This window comes from Asparagus officinalis, chromosome 6 (assembly GCF_001876935.1).
Source record: "Asparagus officinalis chromosome 6, Aspof.V1, whole genome shotgun sequence".
In the NCBI taxonomy this organism is placed as follows: domain Eukaryota; kingdom Viridiplantae; phylum Streptophyta; class Magnoliopsida; order Asparagales; family Asparagaceae; genus Asparagus; species Asparagus officinalis.
This window is the reverse complement of record NC_033799.1, coordinates 39157373-39182108: the sequence shown is the minus strand read 5'-3', so window position 1 is coordinate 39182108 and position 24736 is coordinate 39157373. Positions and strand designations below refer to the sequence as shown.

At 35.5% G+C, this 24736-nt stretch overlaps 1 protein-coding gene across 1 annotated transcript; it reads right to left on the bottom strand.

The window, feature by feature from the left end:
• Nucleotides 539–21856, bottom strand: LOC109844746 (putative lipase YDL109C). Its single transcript, XM_020413858.1, has 12 exons — nucleotides 21448–21856; nucleotides 15428–15572; nucleotides 12856–12923; nucleotides 12616–12686; nucleotides 12400–12514; nucleotides 12245–12321; nucleotides 4024–4187; nucleotides 3887–3942; nucleotides 3705–3757; nucleotides 1512–1680; nucleotides 1311–1408; nucleotides 539–956 (listed from the first exon to the last, which is right to left on the bottom strand). The coding sequence occupies exons 1-12, from the start codon at nucleotides 21623–21625 to the stop codon at nucleotides 852–854; spliced, it is 1299 nt and encodes a 432-aa protein (XP_020269447.1). The 5' UTR covers nucleotides 21626–21856; the 3' UTR covers nucleotides 539–851.

The following is a 24736-nucleotide window of genomic DNA, read 5'->3' as shown; positions in this document are numbered from 1 at the left end:
TGTAATAATTGATAAAAAAAAGACTGCAGTACAAAATGTCACACATCAAGGAGCTGATTCACATGAGAAAAACTATAAGGGGCCTCGTCACATGAAGTTTTTACTTTTGGGGCATGTACACATTTTTCCCAAATATTTATGAGAAAACATTGTCATAAAAAGAGTCAATGGATTCTAACATCGATCACAACGCAGACCAGTTCAATTTTATGATAAGTCTGCTAGCTCTAAAGTTCACTGAGCATGAACAAACCTAAGTTTGGATATCGAACACAGCAAATGATGGATGAATTCATCTCTTTCCAGCTGAGTCTTTACATACCGCAAGCAGAATATGAATAAAATTTGATTTTATAAGCCAAAAAACTCTTATTCAAAGAAATAAAGATAAGAAAAGCCCGCAAATCTAAATAGTCCAAACTATAGAATTTCAAGAAAAAGTTTCCTTACTTCGTCCTCTGTCCAAAACTGTACTTGTGCAGGCAAATTAATTCACGGCAAAATTGAAGCATCGATTAACTACAAAAAATCTTAAGGGGATCCTAAAAAGAAATTTTTTTGCAGTTAGAGGAATTACCTAATTATTCACATGCACATACATGTATTACATACACACACACAACATACAAACCGATGCACACATGCGCAATGTCACATGTGCGCACACAAATGTACATTTGCCCGTGTATACACGAGCAAATAAAAAGAACAGAAGCATTATATAACTTAGTCCTACAATTTATTGTAACTTGTTCTAACTTTCATAGATTGATTCATCGCCTCAATTTATTTCACAACATATTACAACTATAGTTCTTCTTGTCACATCAAGATATGTGTATTAATATTGCCTAGAGGCTTGCAGCTGTAACTGGCCGGCGTTCTTGCTGCTTTAGAATGTCTGCAACATGAGCAATGACACCAGCGCCAGCATTGTGAAGCCACTCGCTCTTCACCTAAAATACAGGCCCTTATCTTATTGAGGAAGTATAAAAATAAAAAATAAAAAGTAAAAAAGGGCTAATTACAAATTCACCCCTTGTACGATTATAGTGTAGATACTTATGCGGTTATACCCCCTAAGCACCTATGCCCCCTAGATCTCAGACGACATTATTCCTTTTGCCATCAATTTAGAGGATAATTTAGTCCTTTTAAAAATAAACTGAGGGCAACATGTAATTTTTCTTCACGTGATGCCCAATGCACTTAAAACAAACGAAAAAATTAATGTCATCTGAAGTTTAGGGGCATAAGTGCTAATAAAATAAAAGGCAAATGAGATTAGTTCTAGTGTGTGAGAACCATACATGAATGTTGTTATGAGCAAAGAAGGGCCAAAATGCAGAGTGAAAACTGACATCGACTTTCTTCCATCCTACTCTCTGCAACCCCCGTATCATTTCCTCTGATTTTCATCTTACAACTGTTAATAGATGCAAATATTGCAAGAACGAGAAGAAGAAATAAGTCAATGGAAAACTGTACTTGGTTCTTTCAGCAGTACTTGCCTTCCATAATATCGTGATATTCTGTTGTGTTTTCAGTGTTTGGCACAGTTTGGGCAGCTTCCTTTATTTTGGCAGCTTCTGGGGGGAAATGAGGGCCTTCAGACGGTACAGGGGGACAATATTGTACATTTACAATATGCTTGTAACCATCCAATGATCGAAGAGGGGGCTGAAAATTAGAGAGGAAAAAATCACAGAAAAACACAACAGAATTAACATTAAGTCTGTAAGTTGTGAGCACAGAGCACAGTTACTTTGGAGGGGAAAAAAGGCCAATAGCAGGAACCTGAAAGTTTATAAAATGGAGTTATGTACTATTTAGCCCAGTAATGGTGGATCTGTACATACTTGCTATCAGTTTGAGTCAGGACACCACCATATACAAATGAAACTGGATTCTCTAGTGCTTCAATAATGGAACCAGGGTTAATTAGAATCCTACTGATAGGATTTGGGGCTTTCATCATCTCATTCCTAGACTATATATTGCGTAACTTAAATAGAAGACTTGCACTGTTAAACATGATATGAATCATTTTGACAGCCTAATAATTGATGCATAGTTGTGCATCAAGTGGTCATAAAAACCGGGGTCTTAAATGATGAGTCGCTTAGATCAACAATGCAGAATATTATAAACACCTAAAGTTTAGTGTTAGGGTTATATACTGTTTGGATCAACATCAAAATCAGTAGGTTCAATTATTACTTTAGAATCTCAGCTGGATAATTTTTCTCAACATACTATTTTAACCTGTTGTACAACTATAATGATAAAAGTCCACAAACCATGTAGTTTTTAGTGTAGCATGCTTATTTAATAGTTTAATTCATGTTTAACAGTTTGGTTTTTCTACATAAGTTACATAAGATATATTTTCTAATTGATAAGATCAAAATTCAAATCTTACAAGGTATGACTCTAGTGAAACGTGTATAGACACATGCCAATTCACACCCACACCCACATGTGTATAGGGTATACTGGATATGAGTTGTCAGCTCATTTAGGAAAATGAGCTATCGATGGATGTAAGTGATGAGGTTGACAATTTTTGATGGAACTATCATGATGGACCTCACCACTAGTCTATCTCTTGAAAATGAGCTGCCACCGCATACCCACTATTTGCATGCACACCCATGCACATGCAGGACAGCGTATCAATATCAGGGGAGGAAATTTCCTCTTATAACACCTACCCTCTACTCACCTCCATTGTTTAATAGTTTTAGGCATTTATTTTAGATAGTTATAGCTATCACCAGGCTTATATATACCATTTTAAATACTGGTGACCCTGGAGTTTTCTTTAGAAGGTAGCATGCCTTGGTCTAAAATTTTTGCTACCCCTGCAGCTTAAATTTATATTATACTTTCGTTTTATCACTTTGCATGGTTATCTTATAACACCTACACACTACTCACCTCCATTGTTTAACAGTTTTAGGCATCCATTTTAGATAGTTATAACTATCGCGATGCTTATATGTACCATTTTAAATACCGGTTAGGACCCTGGAGTTTCTCTAGGAGGTAGCATGCCTTAGTCTAAACTTTTTGCTAACCCTGCAGCTTTAATTTATATTATACTTTTGTTTTATCACTTTGAGTGGTTATCTAGGAAATAGGCAACACTTGTAAGATAGTCGGTTTTTCCTTGTTCATCAAAACGTGAAAGCTAATAGATGGAGCTAGCACCTTACTGCAATATAAGGTGGAAGAACCCATGATCTAAATCATGCGCCATGTCTTCAAGGAATAAATGGAAGGTGTCTTTTAACAAGAGCCTAAAATAAGTACATACAAAACCTAAGTATCGAGGAAAACTAACTATATTTTATAAACTGTCCATTTAGCAAGATGAAGCATCCTTTGTGCATATAGAGAGGTACATCTTGATCTGTGCAGATTTCTCATTTTTCATACTTCTTGACATCACGAAGTTTTGATCAACTAGCATTTCCCATTTATTGAGAAACTATCAATTAAATATTGTTGACTAAAGAACCCTGGTATGCTAAACTATCAACTAGCACTACCTATAAAGTTTTGATCAACTAGCATTTCCCAGTTATTGAGAAACTATCAATTAAATATTGTTGACTAAAGAACCCTGGTATGCTAAACTGTCGACCAGATATAGTTCAGAGATTTAACTGCAAGCTCAGAGTATATAAGAAGCCAAATACCTTGATAAGCTCAGATTCTCTCCTTATCGAAGATGTGCGCCAGCCAACCATATCTTACAGAAATCTCAAGAAAAACTGATGTGGAAAGAAAGGAGCTAACAAAATGAAGTACTGATAAAAGACGATTGCTCAGTACAACACATTACGTCATGAATCTTAGAATATAAGTCAAAGAAGGATACGATCATATGAAACATTAGCATAAAGAGTACAGCTTCTAAAAGCAGCGAGAGAAGATCTGCAATAAAGACCATGAGAGCCTAAAGTTAGTACCAGATAATATTACTCATCTAAAAGGTATATTCCCCTTCCTACTTACATAAACATTTTATCTTCATAATCTGATGTCATTCTTAGGAGAAGGGGAGGCTTGCTTGGTTTACCATCTGTAAGAAACAGTTGACGACCAGTTCGACCAATTAATATGGGAGCTATAGGTGGAGCGAGTTTTTCCAAGATAGGTACTCCCAAGAGAAATGGAAGCTGAAAAATAAAATACAAGAAGCATATATTCAAAATTTCACTGTTTGGTTCAGTGGAGCTGAAAACCATTTCCAGAACCAACTATGAGCACTCTTATCAAATAAAATATTAGCAAGACTGCAATGCACAGATTTTCTAGTACATGCATAAGTACAGTTGTCATCTTTCGTCCCAGAATTAACACCTCATTCGGTACGTTGGGAATGAGATGAAATAGAATGTCCATTCTTCCTTCCCACTCATGCGTACCAAACATACCATGAAATGCCCATTCCCACTTCTAATCCAACCCACACATTGTAGGAATTGGCATTCCCATTGAGATAGTAGGGAATGGGCATTCCCACATAAGTGCGAATCAAAAAAATAAACCCGATTCCAAATATACCTTTTTCAGAGATATGAACAGGATCTGATATGTTTACCCTTTTAAAAGATACGAACATGATTTTTTTTCTCGTTGTTCAGCTCTAGTTCCTCATCATTCTTATTGGAACGCCTTGCCTTCACTTTTCCTCTTTCGTCCAGCCACCCAGCGACAGGCAAATACCTCGTCATCAATCCTAGGTAATTGAGGGATTTATTTTTTTTCAAAATATAGATGTGTGGTTTCAATTCTTGTTAATAATAGTATAGATTTTATTAAGCAGCACACACTAAGTTAGGGTTCTAAGGGCACTGTAGATCATTATGAAACAGCCTTTATCCTGAGTTCATGTTTTTAACTAGAATGAACTTTGCCTATGTTAAGATTGTTTCTTATGTGTCTTTGATGTTTCTTAGAGGATACTTGATAGCTCTTCTTTTTATTCTATTTAATATTAATATTTGTATTATTGAGTTGTTTCACTTTGTAGTTACACATGGCTAGTCAAGTTTATTTTCTTTCTACTGATATTAACAAATCATGAAACAAAGAAACTTGTATAGGACATCCTTTTGATAGAATTTCAGTGGGAATTTTTTCTATGTATGGCTTCGAGAGCTTAATTTGGATTTAACACCCAATAGTTTTCCCTACTTTGCACTTATATACCCTCATTTGAGTTACATCACTTGCATATGCTAGATAATATACATTTTTTCCTTTTGGGTGAGATATCTTGACTGCATAAGTGTAAAGATTGGAGTTTTGAATCAATCAAAGAGCATATCTATTTAATTCTGGTTCTAGAACCAGTAGTTCTAGGGATCGGCTCAGCTCTCTCAACCTGTTTTTCATTATTAAGAAAAAGTAACAAAGATAAAATACGAGCTTGTTTTATAGCAAAAGTAATTAATCGTTATTGTTTCAAGGTCAATCTATTCACCATTCTAGATAATATTTTTCATGTTCACTAATAAATCGACTAATTAAACTCATGTTTCTATAATCAATTCGATCCCCCAATTCAATTGGGGGAAAACCCCTACGAAAAGATCGCTTGGATTTATCCATGGTTTATTTCATATCTCTAAAAGTCTATTTCTTTATTCAAATCCAACTCAAATAGGTTTTATTTGTATTTGTATAATATCACAAACACACACACGCACACACATGCACACACACACACAAAAACACATACATACACACACACAAATATGTTTATATGTTAAGGTTAGTTTTAGAATGTAAACACTTTTAATACATAAAATATGTGTGAATCTAAAGCTAAGCTCAACCATGTCTTATACTGTAAAACCCCAAAAATTTTGAAAATATTATTATAAATGATAATAAATGAGTTTTATTATGATTGGTGATCATTCTGGGATGAATGGATCAGATTGGAATTAATTTGAGATCGATTCGTAGTTTCAACCCCGATATCGCGAGTCTATTGAAAACTGATACTATTTTATTTTTAGAAATTTTTCTATTGATCAGATGGGCACGGAATTTACACCATTGATCTTAGAATATCAAGACCATGTTGTGGATAAAGTTTCATTGCATTTTGACAACGGAGACTAAAATACTATTTTGAGACGGTATCGCGTTTACTGACATCTATCGTATTTGTATTTTTAATAATTTTTCTGTTGATCAGATGGACATAAGGATAACACCATTGGTCTTAGAATGTTGAGACTAGGGGTGCTAAACCGTATCCGTATCCGAAAAAATATCCGTAACCGTATCCGTTAGGATACGAATATAGTTACTTAAATCTATAACCGATAGGATATGGTTACGGATATGGTTTTGTAGTGAAACATCTGTATCTGTATCCGAAATATCCGAATACATATTAGTCATACTCTTACGATAGTTTTGATTCTTAGATCATGGATTTGTGGTTAATTTTGATGATCGAGATGTCTAATTTTAACTTTTCAATTATAATGGACATATTAACGAACTCTTTTGTATCACATGAACTATGTTTTTCTCAATACTATATAGTTTTTTCACATCCGTTTATATATCCGCATGTATATCCGTAATCGTATCCGATTTTAGCGGATATGGTTATAAATTTTTCTTATCGATGTATATCCGTATCCGTATCCGAGATGGGCAAGCGGATATGGATATGATAAGCATCATATCCGAGCCGCATTCACTAACCCCCGCCCTGTGCCACTAACCATTTAGATTATTATTATTATTATTATTTGTTATAAAAAGGGGACGGGGAGAGTTATGGGAACAACGAAGAGAAAGACAGAGAGAGAAAGAGGAAAGAGAAAGAGAAAGAGAGAGAGAGAGAAAGAGAAGGAGAGAGAGACAGAGAGGAAGAAAAGAGAGGAAGAAAAGAGAGGAAAAGAGGGAGGGGATTTTGGCAATTCGAAGAACAGGAACGGATAGGAATTTTAATTTCAGAGATCAATAAAGGCAAATTTCAATCCACCATTTTGTTTCTGTATACCATCCCCGGTGAATAGACTAACTATGGACAAGAATTTAGTAAAAATAAAGACTAGACTTCACTTAGCTACTTAGACAAATACATATGTATGTATCTACCATTTATGTAGGACCCATAGCTAATAAAAAGATGTTTTTCCTCCAAAAAAGCAGTCTCTAAAAGTACATATGCCTAATGTATCTTCCCTGGTGAATATACTAACTATGAACAAGAATTTAGTAAAAATAACGACCAGATTTCACTTATCTACTTAGACAAACACATACGTATGTATCTACTACTTGTGTAGGACCCATAGTTAATAAAAAGACTTTTTTGTCTCCAAAAAAGTAGAGTCTATTGAAAGTACATATGCCTAATATATAATCACAGTAATGAACAACAGATAATTAGCTAGCCATCAACATAGTTTCTCGCATTAAGGTGCTATTCTTGATTTAGTCCTTTCGTAATAAATATTCACTCCTTAATAAACAATCACACTACTAATTTATTGTGCAAGGTGCCAATGATTGTTTGCATATGCCGACACATGGGGCAAGTTTTGTTCTCAATGAGTTATCGAGTAACGCATCTCCAATGAACGACGTGACCAGGAGAAATTTCCCTTCTTTCGACCATCTAGGCTCAATCTGTTCTAAGCAAACAAAGCACTCACTTTTATCGTCGTTGTCATCTTTCTTATCTCTCCATCTTCGATGAGTTGTAGTGTTCATCTATTCAGTGAATTCCATAGTCTTATTATTCCTCACCCACTAATCAATAGAAGAGAACAAATTTGTTGTGACATCATGTTCAGTCTCGAGGGCTTCTTGCACATCCTGAAGGAATTCACTTATATTTGCCTTCAATTTAGTCTCAAGGGCTTCTTGCACATCCTGAAAGAATTCACTTATATTTGCCTTTAACTTGTAATGTTCATGCTCCATAGGAAATTCAGAACTCACCACTTCATAAGCAGTGTCAGATTGATATGAGGTTTAATGCCTTGCAACTCAAGCGACCGCTGACAGACTTGTAAGTGAGAAAACAATGGAAGACGTAAACATAGTATTGTTCATCAGTTACTGGGATATGGACTTTGGTAGTCATCCATGTAGAAATTCACGTGGAGGATACTATTACCGACAGCCCCGAAAGCAAATGGTCATAGGACAAAACTAAGAGGCGACAAAGACCTAATTGGAGAAGCTTCATGGGGTCTCGATAATTCTCTTCTTATTCGCGAGTTCATGGGGAAGGCAAAGAAATTTAATGGAAGAATTTAAAACACTGAAGGTTTCAGAGCCTCGGCCTCAACGATAGCTCGTTGCTGATGAGCCATAAAGGGATGCAGGAGGGATTTGAGATAACATTTTGGATGGGAGTTTGAGGGGTTTTAGAGATCAGGCTTTTTTTAAGGAAAGAGATTAGTTTGAAGATTCATAAAAGCATAATATTGGATCACAATTTTTTTCACAATACTTGGCACATGCCATTGTGCAAAGTAGCGTATTCTTAATGCGCATTAAGATTTTCTTTCTTACTATTTAACATTATTATGCATTTATTTATTTAATTATTGTTTTTTTAGGATGTGCAGGTGTTTGTATGTGGAGGATGCATACCAAGATGTAGTCACGTTTTATGAGCGTTGCGTAGCAGTTTGCACATGAGCTAGCCCAGAGCATTCAAAGTTTCATGTGTGGGATGTGTGGTGGATCGGTAAGCTGCGTGATGCGCAATTAGATGCGAGAGATCTTTTTCTCTTCTTTATCATCTATCTCTATAATCCACTTTTTATCCCACAACCAACAGTGAGGATTCCTCTATCTGCTACAACAAAACCCAATTGTCTATTGAATGAGAAAATCTACTGCATATTTAGGAAATGAGCTTGTTAGGTCTAGCTAATTGTTTAAGGATGATTTAGATGAAGTGACTTTGACTAAGAAGAGAGAGATTTACTGAACATGTAATGGACATGAATTTAAGCATGGATCAATGTTTTAGGGCAATAGGGATGATTCGTAGTAACTACAATTTGCTAGATTTGTTCATCATACTCGGTGATGATTTTAAGGAGACATGGGTGAGACAATATGCAAGCGGGTAATCTTAGGTTGGCAATTTGGAGTTAAAGGCTAGGTTATCATATTTCTATTATAGAACTTATTATTTTAATATAGTGGCGGTTGTTTAAGTATTTAGTTGATATTGTTTTATAGATATTTTGATTGGGATTTGGTGATTTTGATAATTTGTCGAATAGGTCATTTTATATATCTAGAATTTTGAATTGTGGATATCATTGCTTATACTAATTTGGGACCTATGAATGATGTAGTACACTTTCATTTATTTTTCCTTAATTTTTTGTTAATTACAAATTAAAAATATTCTTGATAAGAATACAAGTAAATTTGAGTATACATTCCACAAAGAGGGTGAAAAAAGTGAACTCAATCATGTTATTTGCCATTTTTGTTCTACAAATGGATATTGCTAATGCAATAAGAGTATTGTAAAAAGCGGCAAATCGCGCCGCTATAGCGCCGCGGATCGCGGTCGCGGGGCTTCACCACGCTGCTTAAGGTGATTGCGAGGTGTTTAGACAGAGAAAACCGCCTTTCGCTCGAAAAGCGCGGAATAGCATGTTTTAGCGCTTAAAAACGCTAAAACCCGCTACAATGGATCTTAATTCTCTCCCTGAACCCGACCCTTACCCATTTCACATAAACCCCTCTCGCCTCTAATTCCCGAACCCAACTATCCCCTAGCCGCCGCTCTCTCATGACTTGCCTCTCTCTTTCACAGTCTCCGGGTGACGACTTCCAGCGTCGCCAACGCCGTCTCCGCGTCAACGTCGACTCCCACCACCAGCAGCACCTCCGGTCAAAGCCATCTCTCTCTCCGGTCAGCCCATCTCTCTTTCACGGCTCTCCGACGACAACTTCCAGCGCCCGTACAACGAGCCCAGTCAACGCCGCCTCCCGCACCAACAACACCTCTGGAGTCCGATGAAGCCCATCTCTCTCTCTCTCTCTCCGGTCAACCCATCTTAGCATCTCTCTTTCACGGTCCTCCGGCAATGACTCACCTTTCTCTCTCACTTCCTCCGACGACACCAAAACTTCCCTCCACAATAGCCACAAAGTAAATTATAGTACTTTGTTAATATTATGTAATTATTACACATCTATTTCATGTTTAGGCATCAATTATGCATCTATAGAGTTATTAGATTTTGTATATGATTTTTCTTATTATTTAGAATATTTAAATATATTTATATTTGACCGCTATTTGACTGTGCGCTATTTGTCACTATTTCGCTACAATAGCCCCAAATAGTCTTAGCGGTACCTCGTCGCGACACGCCACTATACGCTATCAGCAACCTTGGCCAATAGCTAGCTTGTCATTTATCTTGCTTGAAACTAAAGAAAAATGAGCATTTTGGGCTTTCGTGTTTTTAATTTAAACTTTTTGAGCGGAAATCAAAGTTCTTTCTGTGTTTTAAGAGTCTTCTATATGCAGAACAAGCTTTTAATAATGTTTATCCTGCTAAAAAGTCAATTTTGTGTAGCATATGAACCAACATGCATATGTATGAACTTTTGATTTTGATGTTTTTCCTTATACTTGCAAGTACATGGAAAAACATCGAATGTTAAGACTGAAACATGAAATATTGACTTTTTTTGTCAAGCTTTATTTTTTAAAAGAATGGAATTATTTAGTTATTATCATTACTATTTTTGTCGTTTTAAAATTCTATGTTGTTGTAACAGCATTATTAGAAAACAAAATTTCATTCTCATTTGTGAATGAATAAATGATACCAAACATGGGAATGGGGATAGATTGTCATTCCCGTTTTATTATACAAACACACCCAAACATGTAAATGTGAATGGGCATTCCATTTCCTCATTCATTCCATTTCATTCCTCCCTCCACTCCATTCTCACTTACCTCCATTCTTGCATACCAAGCAAGGCATAAGCGCTTGCCTATATAGACCCTTTTCGCCATTCTCTAAAAGAAGTTGAGTGGTTATTGTGATCTTAGCTAAAAAACTTGTGCCTGCAAAGAACATGGTCCCCTCGAATAAAATAGAATCAACCACTTAACTAAGACTTTCTTGTTTGGCTGTAACTGTGATTTACTTTCAAGATTAGAAACAGTAGTAAATGTCTTTAATCTCTATTTTACTGCTTAAGGTGAAGCTTCACTCTACTACCTTTAATAACAATTGTTGGATAACTACCTCTTTAACCACTTTGATCATATTTTCCCTCAGATCTCTTGTACAACTCGAATAGAGGACAGAGACAAAAATGGTGAAAGTAGGGAAGAACTGACGGTTGTAACCAAAGTTCTCATCAAAATGCATATGAAAATGCAAGATTTATTGGCTTTTGCATATTGAGCGGCGATTGTTCTGCTATTACACTTTTTCCAACGTGTTCATTTGTTCTTTGTTTATGATTGAGGATTGAGATCGCCAGTAAACAACATGTCTCAATGCAAACCTTCTTCATAGGCTACAGTCCATAATGCACGTGCAAAAAGAAAAAAAAAGAAAAAAATCTAACTACTTTGCATTACTGACCCTTGCAGGATATTAAAGAGACAGACTATTTGGCAGTCTTTCGAGCGTCTTCTTTAGCTCAAGTTAGTCTTCTTCATTGGTTCATGCTGGTCACTATTCGAGTTCCTTGCTCATTTTGGAAATTGATCGAGTCTTGCTTGACAAAACCATTCCCACATTTATCTTGAGTTCTTGCGGCATTTGAACATGATGAATGTGATATACTATTCTTTAATCTCATGATTTGCTCCATGGCCTTCCTCTACGCTATTGGGGTCGAGTTCTTTATTTGTGGAGATATTTGCCTTATTTTCTCATTGATTTTATATAAATTCTTTGCAGTGTCTTCCTTGGGTTTGAATATTGGGGGTGGGCTGGGTTAACTGTATGATCAATAATTTTGTTGTGTAGCAGTTAAAATGATACATTGGTCAGTGGAAACATTTATGCCATGAAGATCAAGGTACTACTACAGTAAAAAAATAAATCAGAAAGCTTAAATTTCAAATCAGAGCTTGAATAAGTCATCCCGGGGTAAATGAGAGAAGATAAAAAAAATACCATGCTATTATCATTTATCATTTAACAATTAACAAGGAAGCTTAGAAATGAACATTAAAGCTTACCTGTTTCTTTCCTCTGACTCCTAAATGTGGGGTTGCCAAGGTAATAAAATTAATGGGTTCCAACCCTGCAATTTTCCCTGATCAAGAAGATATTTTAGAATTGCTTTCTATTGCTATGAAATTAAAATTTTGAATTAATATGATTGCAGGCTTACCAGTATCCGATGAATAAAGCATAGCCATAGCGTATCTTGCAAACAACCCACCCAAAGAATGTGCTAAAACAGATATCCTTTTTAGGCTTTCTGTTGTCTTCACCACACTCAAAATCTTTGCAAAAAGATGAACGAATGTGACATTACTCTCAGGCTCTCAGCATAAAGCTAACATATACAAAAAGGCACTTTAGATAATAAATATTTACCACATACTTCATCTGCTAGGCGCCTTCCAGCTCCGTCGATTCCACTAAAGGTTTTCGTATAGCTATTGGATGAACTTGCTGAACAACACACAGTAAAGAAGACTATAAGGATAAAAGTTAAAAGAAAAGAACAATCAAACTTAAAGCTAAGTTAGAATAATGCAGCATAATATTATGCAGTGTAACAGCTGTTAATGGTGTGAAGTCAAACATTTAAGATACTTCATATATAATGCATGTGGCGTACCGTAGATTAAGAAATTTCTCCCCAGTTGTCTTTTCAACTCAGCATCTGCATATGTCCAGTCACTAGGACTGCAAAATTTAAATCAGCAAAAGAGAACTTCAATTTGGGAGATTTTCACAGCAAAGAAAACTAGTAAACTGGCGAAAAGAAGAAACTCAGCCAGTGACCAGTATGAATACAATTTAATTAATCAATCATGTTGGAAATGAAAATAAGAAATAATAGAATGTTTTAAGACTTGTACCAAGTTCAATAGAAGAGAGACAGCTTATTTCTAAAGTAACAGGGAAAAAAAGGTTTTAAAGCAAGATCAATCTGCTTACATATAATTATGTGCTAAACAGTACTGATCAATTATCAATTTGAGAACCTATAACCTAACAAAAAATTGTTACTTCGTACAAATTTTGAAGAAGCAAATGCAATTTTTAGAGAGATATTCGAGATGAAGTCCGATGGTATATGTTATTTGTCGATAATATAGTATTAGTTGACGAGACTCAAGAGAGTATAATATCTAAAGTATAAAGGTGGAGACAAGCCCTCAAAGACTAAAGGTTTTAGAATCAGTAGAACAAAAACAAAATACATGGAATGCATATTTAGTAAAACTAAAATGCGAAAAGAGGCTATAATACATCTTGATGGCCAAGAAACACTTAAAGTAACCACTTACGTTATTTGGGATCAATCATTCGTCATGATGGTGAATCATGATGGTGAGATGGAGGATGATGCTGTCTATTGAATCAAATCAGGATGATCAAAGTGGAGAAGTGCTTGGAGAGTCTTATGTGATCGTAGACTACCTATGAATTCTATAGGATAGTTATAAGACCAATAATGATTTATGGGTCGAAATGTTGGGCAATTAAGAAACAATATGTGCAAAAAATGAGCGTAGCAAAAATGAGAATGTTATGATGGTCTTGTGGGTATACACTAAAAGATATGATAAGAAAGTTCATCTGTAGTAAATAAGATGTTACTCCAATTAATAATAAAATGAGAGAGAATAGACTAAGGTGGTTTTGTCATGTATAACAGAGACCTCTTAGTGCACCGGTTAAGAAACGTGATAATATTGTAGTTATAGTTAATGGAAAATAGAGATCTTGAGGTAGACCTAAGGATGTGATAATGGTTAATTTAATAGAGGAGATGGCCCATAATAGAACGGAATGGAAGAATAGGATTCATATAGTCAACCCCATGATAAAGACATTATTGTTGTCGCTACTGCTTCTGTTGTTGATCATAAAGATCTGTTTATATTTTCTTACTGGCTTTCTCTTACTTATACGACAACAAGATGGAACTTTTCAAAAGAACCACCACCACTCCACATGCACATATGAAAAACAGAATAACAAAGTCCCCCAGTCCGATCTTACATCCTTAAATTCCAATCTTCAATCCATATGACCTACCAACTGATGCAGAGGTAATTGATTTGTTTAGATTTATTTTGGCTTCCTTGATGAAACTATATAGTCATCTGTCTAAATTCAAACCCATGTCATTAGCTTGTACTAAAACACGAGTCTTATTCCTTTCAAGAACACAATGCACAAGAACTTGTATATCTACTTTGTTTAGCCTATTAGAGCATAATTAAAAATCTTTAGCTTTATTCTCTCAAGTATTCTCAGATCCTTTTATATTATCACAATTTCAGGAATGAAAGCTTTGCACTAAGCCACTAACATATATCTCCACCTTTCAAAGTTCTCTCTCGCATACACACATGCCCACACAATCCACACCCAAAATAATACACAAAAGAATAAATATAAGATAAGATAATAAGATTAATGAAAGTAAGGAGAGAAGCCAAAACACATGCATATGCATAAAACCCACAACTTTAGTACAAGTGCATCCCAACTGCACTGCCCCAAGAATAACAAAAGGATAAAAATCTGAAGTAGGCCACAGGTGCGATAAGCATCTATTTGGTGCTAAATGGTTCAGCCATCAGATGTTTCACATGTACACATTTCCTTCTGCTCGTGATGTAAAGAGAAGAAGTAAGGAGTTCAAATCCCCACAAGATAAATATTAGGTGTCAAATTTTCAATCTCTCGACATATCACACATTCAGTAGAAACATAGGTCAAATCCCTTGTCTCATTAGTGTAATTAGACTCAACTGATATCTATAAAAGAAAACACATTGACTTAGAAAACACTCATATGTAGTGGAAACTATGACATGACTGGCACATTATTTTTAAATTCAATTTATTTTTAATCATCTGAGCACAATCCCAGAACATGAAATTTGCAGAAATTTTAACTGCAGGCAGACCATCAAGCATCCACAAAACCAATGTGAATGCTCATTGTGCACTATGTCAAGAGGGCAGAACCATTTCTTCATGAACTTAAGCTTGTGAATATCTAGAGAATGACCATATAAGTATATATTAATAGTTTATGCCTGAACATGAAAATTGAAACTTCACTAACAGTACTTAGAACATAATATCCAAAGTTTAGCAATATCATTTTTCCTATTTCATTTTCACTTCATACTGTCTCTTAGATGGTTAAGAAAAAGTCAACATACCTAGCCAAGATGCCATGAACAAGAACAAGGAGATGATCAGGTGCATACTTGGAATCAGACATGTTCTTGGATGTTACAGAACTTTCACATGTTGTACTCATTGGTTTTAGTCGAGAATGCAGGCAGCTACCAATTATGCTCAAGCCTGCAAATAGAGCCCGCTGAATATATAAGAAAAAAGGGCATGCTATGGATCCAAAATACGAAACAGATTCTCTGATATAGGAGTTCAGGGATGAATAAGGTGCATAGAATATGCACATATTATTATGTGAAGAGGTAAAGGTTATACAATCCAGATTCTAAAAGAGATCATATTGCCAAAAGTTTTACCATTAGCAGCTTTCCTATTTGAAAATCCACAATATAAGGAAACTCAAGGTCTTTATTGATTTTAAGTTAAAGGTATAGCTGCTTATTGAGATACTTTGCTAATTTTTAGAGTTCTATAAGTGAACAAGGACAAAGTGATAAATGACTGGGGAAGGTTAATGGGTTTATAGCTACATGCATATTTGTTTCAGGTTGTAGAGTCTGATCTTACTGAAAATACAGATCCAACCACATTTTGGGTGGAATACTGTGCAGGGAGATAGAGAACAAGCCATAATTTGGGAAGCCCAGTAAGAGCAGAGGGTGCAAGTTCCATAAGAATGTACTGTTAAGGAATGGACATTTGCTAAAATGGTTGTGATTGCAATGAGTACCGTTAATTCTACATGCTATCATGGATCATCTGAAGCTAGCTTAACCACAAGAGAAAGAACCAAAGTTATCTTATTCGTTAGATTAATATTAGTAGTTTCTAGATGAGGATGCTAGGAGAATTGTGATTAGGTAGTTAGTCAAAATTCTCATTATAAGACGGATTGTTAGGATGATTGAGATTTAATTATTTTGCGTAGATTAGGATTCCTGGTAAGTTTGCCATGGAAATAGTTATAAACAAGGGCCTGATGAATGTAAGTGATATTTTTCCCTATATTTTATGTCTAGTTTGATAAATTTAGTTTTCTTGCTCTCCCGCTGTCATTAGGGTCCCAAGTGTTCTTTTTCATTCTCTATTAAGTTTTGCAACAGAACAGCAGCCTATATCTATACAACTAAATTGGAGGATGTTTGTCCATGTTGGGAACAGCATAATAGACAACCTGATTACTGTTTATGTATAAAAAATCTGAAATAAGAGGTATTGTGGGTTCCAACTTTGGTAGGTGGACAGACACACATGGAATGTGAGGAAAATAAACTATCCATGCAACCATTAAGACCTGCTGCAGCTGCTATGCAGAGGTGTGGAGGGAATCTAAATATATTTTAAATTTACTGGAGAATAAAGTATTATTGGGCAATATAGTGGCACTGCTCAAAATTTATGAGGAAACATAAAAACACCATGCCCATGAAGGAAAATTCAAACAGAATCATTGAAGCTCATAGCTAACAGTATGTGATTAAAAGTAAAAAACATGTAACTATACAAGCAACAGATGAACAGTAATGCAAGAAGCAACATGATACAAAATGGAGCCTGGAAGTTATTGTTAAGAATGAAATCACATTTATAGGTTGAAGGACATCTAAAATCAAGTTGTTATGGACCTTCTTGGTTCAAGTCAAGATTTAAATCTACTATATCATATGCTTCTTGTCAACTATTAAAGATGGAGGTGCATGTGAACTATGAAGCACCGACACGCGAAACTTGACCTGAGTCCGTGTCCGACGCATGTCCGACGCGGACACACGTTCAACACGGGTTCGACACGCGTCGGACACGCGGTCAACGCCCCCGACACGCGTCAACACCCCGACACGCCCCCGACTCGTTCCCGACACAGCTGGGATTCGCGAACAAAAAGGAAAAACCCGAAACCCAAACCCAAACTCTAATTTCTTCACTTACCAGAGTCCCGACGCCACCACAATCCCTTCGTCCTCGTCCTTGTCCTCGTCGACTCGTCGCTACTAGGCCAGTCTCTCTCTCTCTCCCGATCTCTTCGTCTCTCTCTCCCGATCTCTCGATCTCTTCGTCTCTCTCTGGATCTCTTCGTCTCTCTCTCTCTCTCTCTCTCTCTCTCTCTCTCTCTCTTTCTCTCTAAAATGTTTATATACATGATGAAGGAGTTGAAGCTATAGAACGATCTTTTTGATGTTTCAACTTGAAAATTTTATTTTAAGATACGTTTTTGGTTGTAATTTTTATATTTTTGCAATGTTAGTAACTTAATATTTTGTAGCCATGGAACTAGTTACAACTTGATCTTTATTCTCTTGTAATTTTTATATGTTTGTAATGTTAGACTTGTTAGTAGCTTAGTATTTTGTGTTTGAGGATTACATTTTAGTTTGTTGTTTGAATTTATAAATTTATCTATATATAATAATAATATTAAAAAAAATCTAGTCGTGTCATCGTGTCCTATTTTTTTGGGTTTTGTCGTGTCCGTGTTCGTGTCGTGTCCGTGTCGCCGTGTCCGTGCACATGCTTCATAGCATGTGAATGCTGATTGACACAGCACACATCTACTGGGAAAAGGGAGAAAGCTATAGTCTGTGGCACATTGCAGAGGAAAGTTTTCAAACCATGTCATGAAATTGAGAATTCTAAAATGGCATTATAACCAAAAGTTACAATTTAAGCATCAAGAAAAAGCAAAGTTCCTGATACGGGCAAATGTAAAGTTTGATATATAACAAGCAGAAGAGTTCTTTGAACAAGTAATAAGTAGAAAATTTCTTTAACCAAAAAAGCACAAGAAAACTTTTCAAATGTCAAAACAAGATGTGGTACTCTTTGAAGTTATGAAGATTGAAAGCTAGGATCTGAAATCTAACAAAAAGAAAAAAATATGGCCATTAAAAGTTTTGGAAGTTCAGAGGTTATAAAGCAGAAATAGTTTCCAAGTTGTGCTGTGGATTTAGAAATATTAACAGTTACGATTGGTCCATATGCAGTATAGCTCATAATGAATTATCTATGTAGTTACGCCTTTGCAGTACATGATATTCAGAATTTGGTACTTAGGCAAGCTTTAAAAACTAGGTGATATAAAATTACAAATACATATAGGCAGTATAAAAATAGAACCATGCTGATCTAGTTCAGCTAATACCTTTGATATTGACTAATGACAACTAACACAGGATAGACCCAGGTTTGAAATAACAAAAGTTAATTGGATGGTATTTTATTCGGAAAAAGAATTTAATATATCAATAAATAAAAAGCTTGAATGGTTGAATTTGACATATTTAATATAAAGGTTAAAGGAACAAAATACAATTCAACTATTCTGATCAAAGTTGCAGATACCTCTGAACTCTGGTATTGACATCAAAAAGATGAACCAGGCTTGGTGTTGACTTACTGGCGAACTAAAATTTCAACAATTTGACTTTTCAAAAGAATCAAAGCTATCAGTTGAAATTATTTCCAGCTTAACCTACAAGAATGCGCCTGTTTATTGATGTCAACCTTGTGGATCAACATATGATAAATTGAAGTCTGATACCTATTATTACCACCTCTCAAAACCATATCTTTTGGTTGGTTTATAGCCAAGGATACTATGGCCAATGGGGAAGCAAGGGGATTACTGTGGACAAAGAACTGGAAAAGACACAGACTTCAATACGGATAACTTGAAAAATGCTATGTACAGGTGAAGCAGAATACTTCAGGCAATATAGCACAACAGGATAAGGTTTAGAGCCTTTTCAAAGTAAACATTCCTAATCATTAACAAGAACATAGTTTTTAAACTTTTATCTATTAAAATACCCCTTAAATTTGGCTTTTTTGCGATAACCCCCAAAACGTTTTAAATTCACCTAATCCCCTTAAGTTTTATACGATAGCCCCCACAAACTAACATTGTTAGATCTGACTGCACATTTGAAAAACACTTTTTGATCCTTTGTAATCATTTTAACCCCGGAACGCATTTTCCATCATTCATTCTCGTTTTCGCCCAGGTTAGAGGACTTGATCCCCATTACTTTTTGCTAATTTTTTATTGGGCGTATTGTCAACCAATCAAAAATGGGTCTAACGCAGTTAAGGAGCTTACTTACAAAACTTGAAGACGTTTTGAGGGTTTTGTGAGAAGCATGGAAATTAATGGGGGTTATGCGGCTTAAGTGACATTAATAAATTTTAGGGGGTTATCTCAAAAATGGCCGAACTTAGAGGGGGGTATTGTAAAAATTACCCTAAAAATATAAGAGTTAACTGCTTAAAGTGTTTACGAAGGGAACAAAAAATACATTCTTAGTAGGAAAAATATAGGAAGAGAATCAGAAAGGTCAACAAATTGACTTTTTGACATAGAAAAGCAACTAGCAAGTTAGCAAATATACTTTTTTCCATTTGAAGGGAGTCACTCTATACATCATAAGGAGAAAGAATGCGATAAAATTTAATAAATAAGTTGAATATGTCAACGAACAATTAACTACTCTTCTAATACCATCCTATGTCAAGTGAAAACATCTACTGCTGGGGTTTGAAGCATAAGGTAGTATTTTTATAAGAAGAGGATTTGTCAATGGGAAGGAGCAATCTGTAAGTTGTGTAGAGAGGAACATGGAGATGTTGACCATATTCATTTAAAAGAATGTAAACTTCTGATTGCTGACATTTTCTAGTTATGAAGAACACCCTTAACATAATGATTCGCATGGCATGTGATCATGAATAATAAATTGTGTTACTCAATAACAAAACTCCACAAATTCCCACTTGCATGACCAAGAAATGATGGAAATCAATTATGTCCTCTAAATGCTCACAAGTAGCTCGAATTGTTGTGGTCTCAATTCTCAAATATAGTGACCCATAGATACTAGACTGAGACCATTTTCAACCCAAGAAGAACAAGTCTTGCACTACTCTATCTTTCTGATGTGGGACCAAACCCGGAGACAAAATCCTATTTTGAAAAAAATCCTATTTTGAATGGGTACTCAAATGAACGTTCAAAACCCGAACTTATAAGGAAACCATTGTGACTTAGTTGGAATGAAATCACATAATTTAACTTTCAAGTCTGAGCATATTCCACGTTGAATAAAACACTTGTATGACCAATAAATGACTACTGACAATTTAGATGCCTACTCAAAGTAGTATGTTTTGTGGTCTTAAGAATGAACGATTCTAAACTAGAGAAGTAACCAATGAACCTCATCCATTAATTGTACATTAAAGGATGTCAACCTTGGATCAACACTAGTCGCTAAATCCATTAACCCAAGAGTAAATATACATCTGATGCAACATTAATGCAATGGACTGGGACCTGTCATACTTTTTCTTAGATTGCACTCAAGATATTGTACTACAAAATTCAACATTTGTACCGTAAAAAACAGGGCATCAGAGACCCAACAATTTACTGCTACTGAAAACATGGTCACTAATTCCTCATTTGATTGAAGTCACACCATTCAATTTTCATGGCCAACTGGAATAAACATATTGAAACACCAATCACTCAGAATGAGAAAGGAATAAAACAACCATGAACTTACAGCGTGTTTTGGAGATGACTTAGGGAAGGGAAGGAAGGTTCATTACACCCCAATTTGGAGTGTAAGAATTTGGCTCAAATTTTCCCCCCATTCCCCCTTCTCTACCCGTCTAAATGGAACTCCCAAACAATGTTAAAATTAGATTTCTCTTCACCTCTTCCTCCCTACCCTCCATCCAAACAAGCTAGGGAAAAAATTCACATAAAAACTTTGCTGCTACGTATAATAATAGTAATAAAATTCATGATAAGTTATTAAAATTCAAGAAATTGCATTCAACAACCTAAACTAAATATAAATCTGGACATAACCAACCGACTTTGCAACAAAATGCGCGTTTCCTCAGCGGGAAACAAATCGAGTTCCAACAGGTAGAAATTAACCTAATCACTAGCCACCGGATCCAAATCCACATCACGATAAAACACAAAAAAAAATGCGAAAAATCGAAATAACGGGGAGGGAGGGAGGGGGAGAGAGAGAACCTGAGAAGTTGGAGAAGAAGCAGAAACGCTTGAGATCGAAAGGAGCTCCGAATCTATCGGAGGCGGAGAACGAGAGGGGTGAGCACACGTGTCCACATCCCGCTCCATGGTCGATTCGATAGGAGAAATAGCGACTTTTATAGCAAGAGGAATGGGCGAGGGATGGAGAGCACGCCATCCAAGAAACGATGACGATGACGATGATGTGAGAATTTGCTGTTTTTAGAAATTTTGATTTTTTGTTTCTTTTTGCCGGCTTTTTGCGTGTTTGGTGCGATCTCTCACGGCATCATCACCATCATCGCCGTTGCGTATCTTACCATCATCGCCGTTGCGTATCTTGCCCGGCGCTTGTTGGGCTTTATGTTGCGGGGAGTACAAAAGCGGGAGCCGCGCCAGAAACGAGAGTTGGATATTGTGGATGTTTGTCAGGCTTATTTCACTTTGGTACCCAGAGTTTACTCATCTTGTCACTTAGAGGTTGTTTGGTTAGTTTCCTAGATAAAGGGAATTGCAATTCCATGTAAAGAAACTTAAGTTTTGAGTTTTCCAAACTTTTTCAAGAAATAGATTGTTTTGGTTTGGTTTGCACATAAAATAAGGTGGGAAACCAATGTATTGATTTTTTTGTGTTTGGTTTGTATAGAAACAAAGGGAAAACTTTTGTTGATTTGACATTTCTCACTTTTTTGTGTTTGATTGGTTTTGAAATGTGTAGAGAAAAATATATATGGTCACCATGGTAAGATTACTCCCCACTAAAGACAAATTTATTTGTAATCGTTATGTGAAGTAATTTTAATAAAATAAAACTGTGAATCTAACATGAACAAATAGTAAATTAGCGAACTCATTATAAATATTTGTTTGCCTTAAAAAATCATACGACACCTGGAATAACATAATTAAATTGCTATGAATTGTGTACCTGATTTGACCTGAAATATACCTATTTGAGATGGAAAAAATCAAATGAAACCTGTTTTCGAGGAAAAAAATAAACAAGACATGTAATACCATGATTATTCATAATTTTATGAAATACGTACCTGAATTAGCCAGAAATTCTTATGAAACCTATAAAAACATATAAACAACCTGATTAGCCATAAATAACAAGACATGTAATACCATGATTATTCATAATTTTATGAAATACGTACCTGAATTAGCCAGAAATTCTTATGAAACCTATAAAAACATATAAACAACCTGATTAGCCATAAATATGTATATAACATAGCAAATCGCATCAAACTTGGAAATACCAAACATGTACGTAATGGCTGAGGGCTCAGAATTTGGTCAATATCTTCATTGTTAGCCGTCCAGTGCAATATCAATAGATATTGCAGGTTGCTAATCTTAGAAATTTTGATAATCATCATAGCCTAAACAAAAAAAAATTGACAAGCAACAAAACTATTTACAAAACTTCACAAACACTGAACGTCATCAAAACTGAACATAAAACTTCACCTGAACACAAACCTGAACACAAAACAATCTCACAAACACTGCCTGAACACTAGATAGTCTCACAAAACTGAGCACACAACTGCATGAACACAAGACAGTCTCACTAAATCTGAGCACAAAACTTCTCACAAACCTAAACACAAAGAAAATACCAAGGGGCTGAACACAAACAGTGCACAAAAACTGAAAATATGTGCACAAATCCTGAACACAAAACTCTGCACAAATAGCAACCAAAACCCCAACAACATAGAGCTAAACAAGCTCGAATCAGCATAGTAACAAAAAACAGCCACGGGAGCTCGGCGAGGAGCACAAATAGCAACCAAAAACCCAACAACATAGAGCTAAACAAGCTCGAATCATCATAGTAACAAAAAATAGCCATGAGAGCTTGGTTTGCACATAGTAACTGAATACATGTAAATGTTTGTGTTCAGGTAACTGAATACAAAAAATAGTAACTGAATACATGTAAATGTTTGTGTTCAGGTAACTGAATACAAAAAATAGTAACTGAATACAAAAAATAGTAACTGAATACAAAAAATAGTAACTGAATACATGTAAATGTTTGTGTTCAGGTAACTGAATACAAAAAATAGTAACTGAATACATGTAAATGTTTGTGTTCAGGTAACTGAATACATGTAAATGTTTGCACATAGTAACTGAATACAAAAATAGCCAGGCTTCCACATAGTAACTGAATACATGTAACAACCATGCCTCCACAAGTACTAAAATAGCATTTGGGGTGTATGCATAGAGGGCTTGGTTTGCATAATGTGTCTCACCATGGAAATGTTTGTGTTCAGGTATATAACATGAGGGAAAGAAACAGTCTCACCAAGGAAATGTTTGTGTTCGGGTAAATGTATAAAGTAAATGTATAATTCAAGCGCGAGTATATGCAAATTACGGCTTAGGGCTCAGAACTTCGTCAATATCATCATTGTTAGCCATCCAGTGCAATATCAATTGCAGGTTGCTAATCTCAGAAATTTTGACAATCATCATAGCCTAAAAGTAAAAAAGTCACCAACTAAAACTCATGACATAACAATATTTTCATTAATAACCCACAGTAGTAGCCATCCAATACAATGTAGATACATTGTAGGTTGCTTACATACAGTTTTTTTAGTTGTCATGTATATGGTGACTAATAAAGTTCCTGCAAACACAAGTTCAATGTAAAATTAGTATTCTACAATCATCACATAATGTTGGTAGCCACTGCCAAATATTTTTCATAGGCCTTTTATGACTTGAAATGACAATAAATACAAATAATCTCAGAAAGGCAGTGATTTCCCCAAATCCGACGAAAATTCGACGAAATCACAAAATACCACACACACCCATATTATGAATCTCAGAACTTAACATTGTAGGTTGCTAGAAACACCAACCAACAATACCTCAATAAACACCAAAAATGATCATAATAACCCCTTCTCAGTCAAAATCCGACGAATTTCATATCTCAACATCAAACTGAAAATGATCACAATAAATGTCTCCTTAGTCAAGCCAAGTCAGTTCATCATCACCCTAACCACAAATGATCACAATAACCTCTTCTTCCTCCTCTAATCCAACACAATTCATCATCACCCTAACCACAAAATCATAAATTTAAAGAAAATGTGTAGAGTTTAGGAACTCACCGAGCAATTAACAGCGACAAAGAAGCCGACGATGAAGGAGGATTTGAGTTTATTATATGTTTCATTCGAATGGTATACTTGGTATGATAATGAGAATGGGTTTGGGATTTTAGGCTGGGTTTAGTTTAATTTTGTTT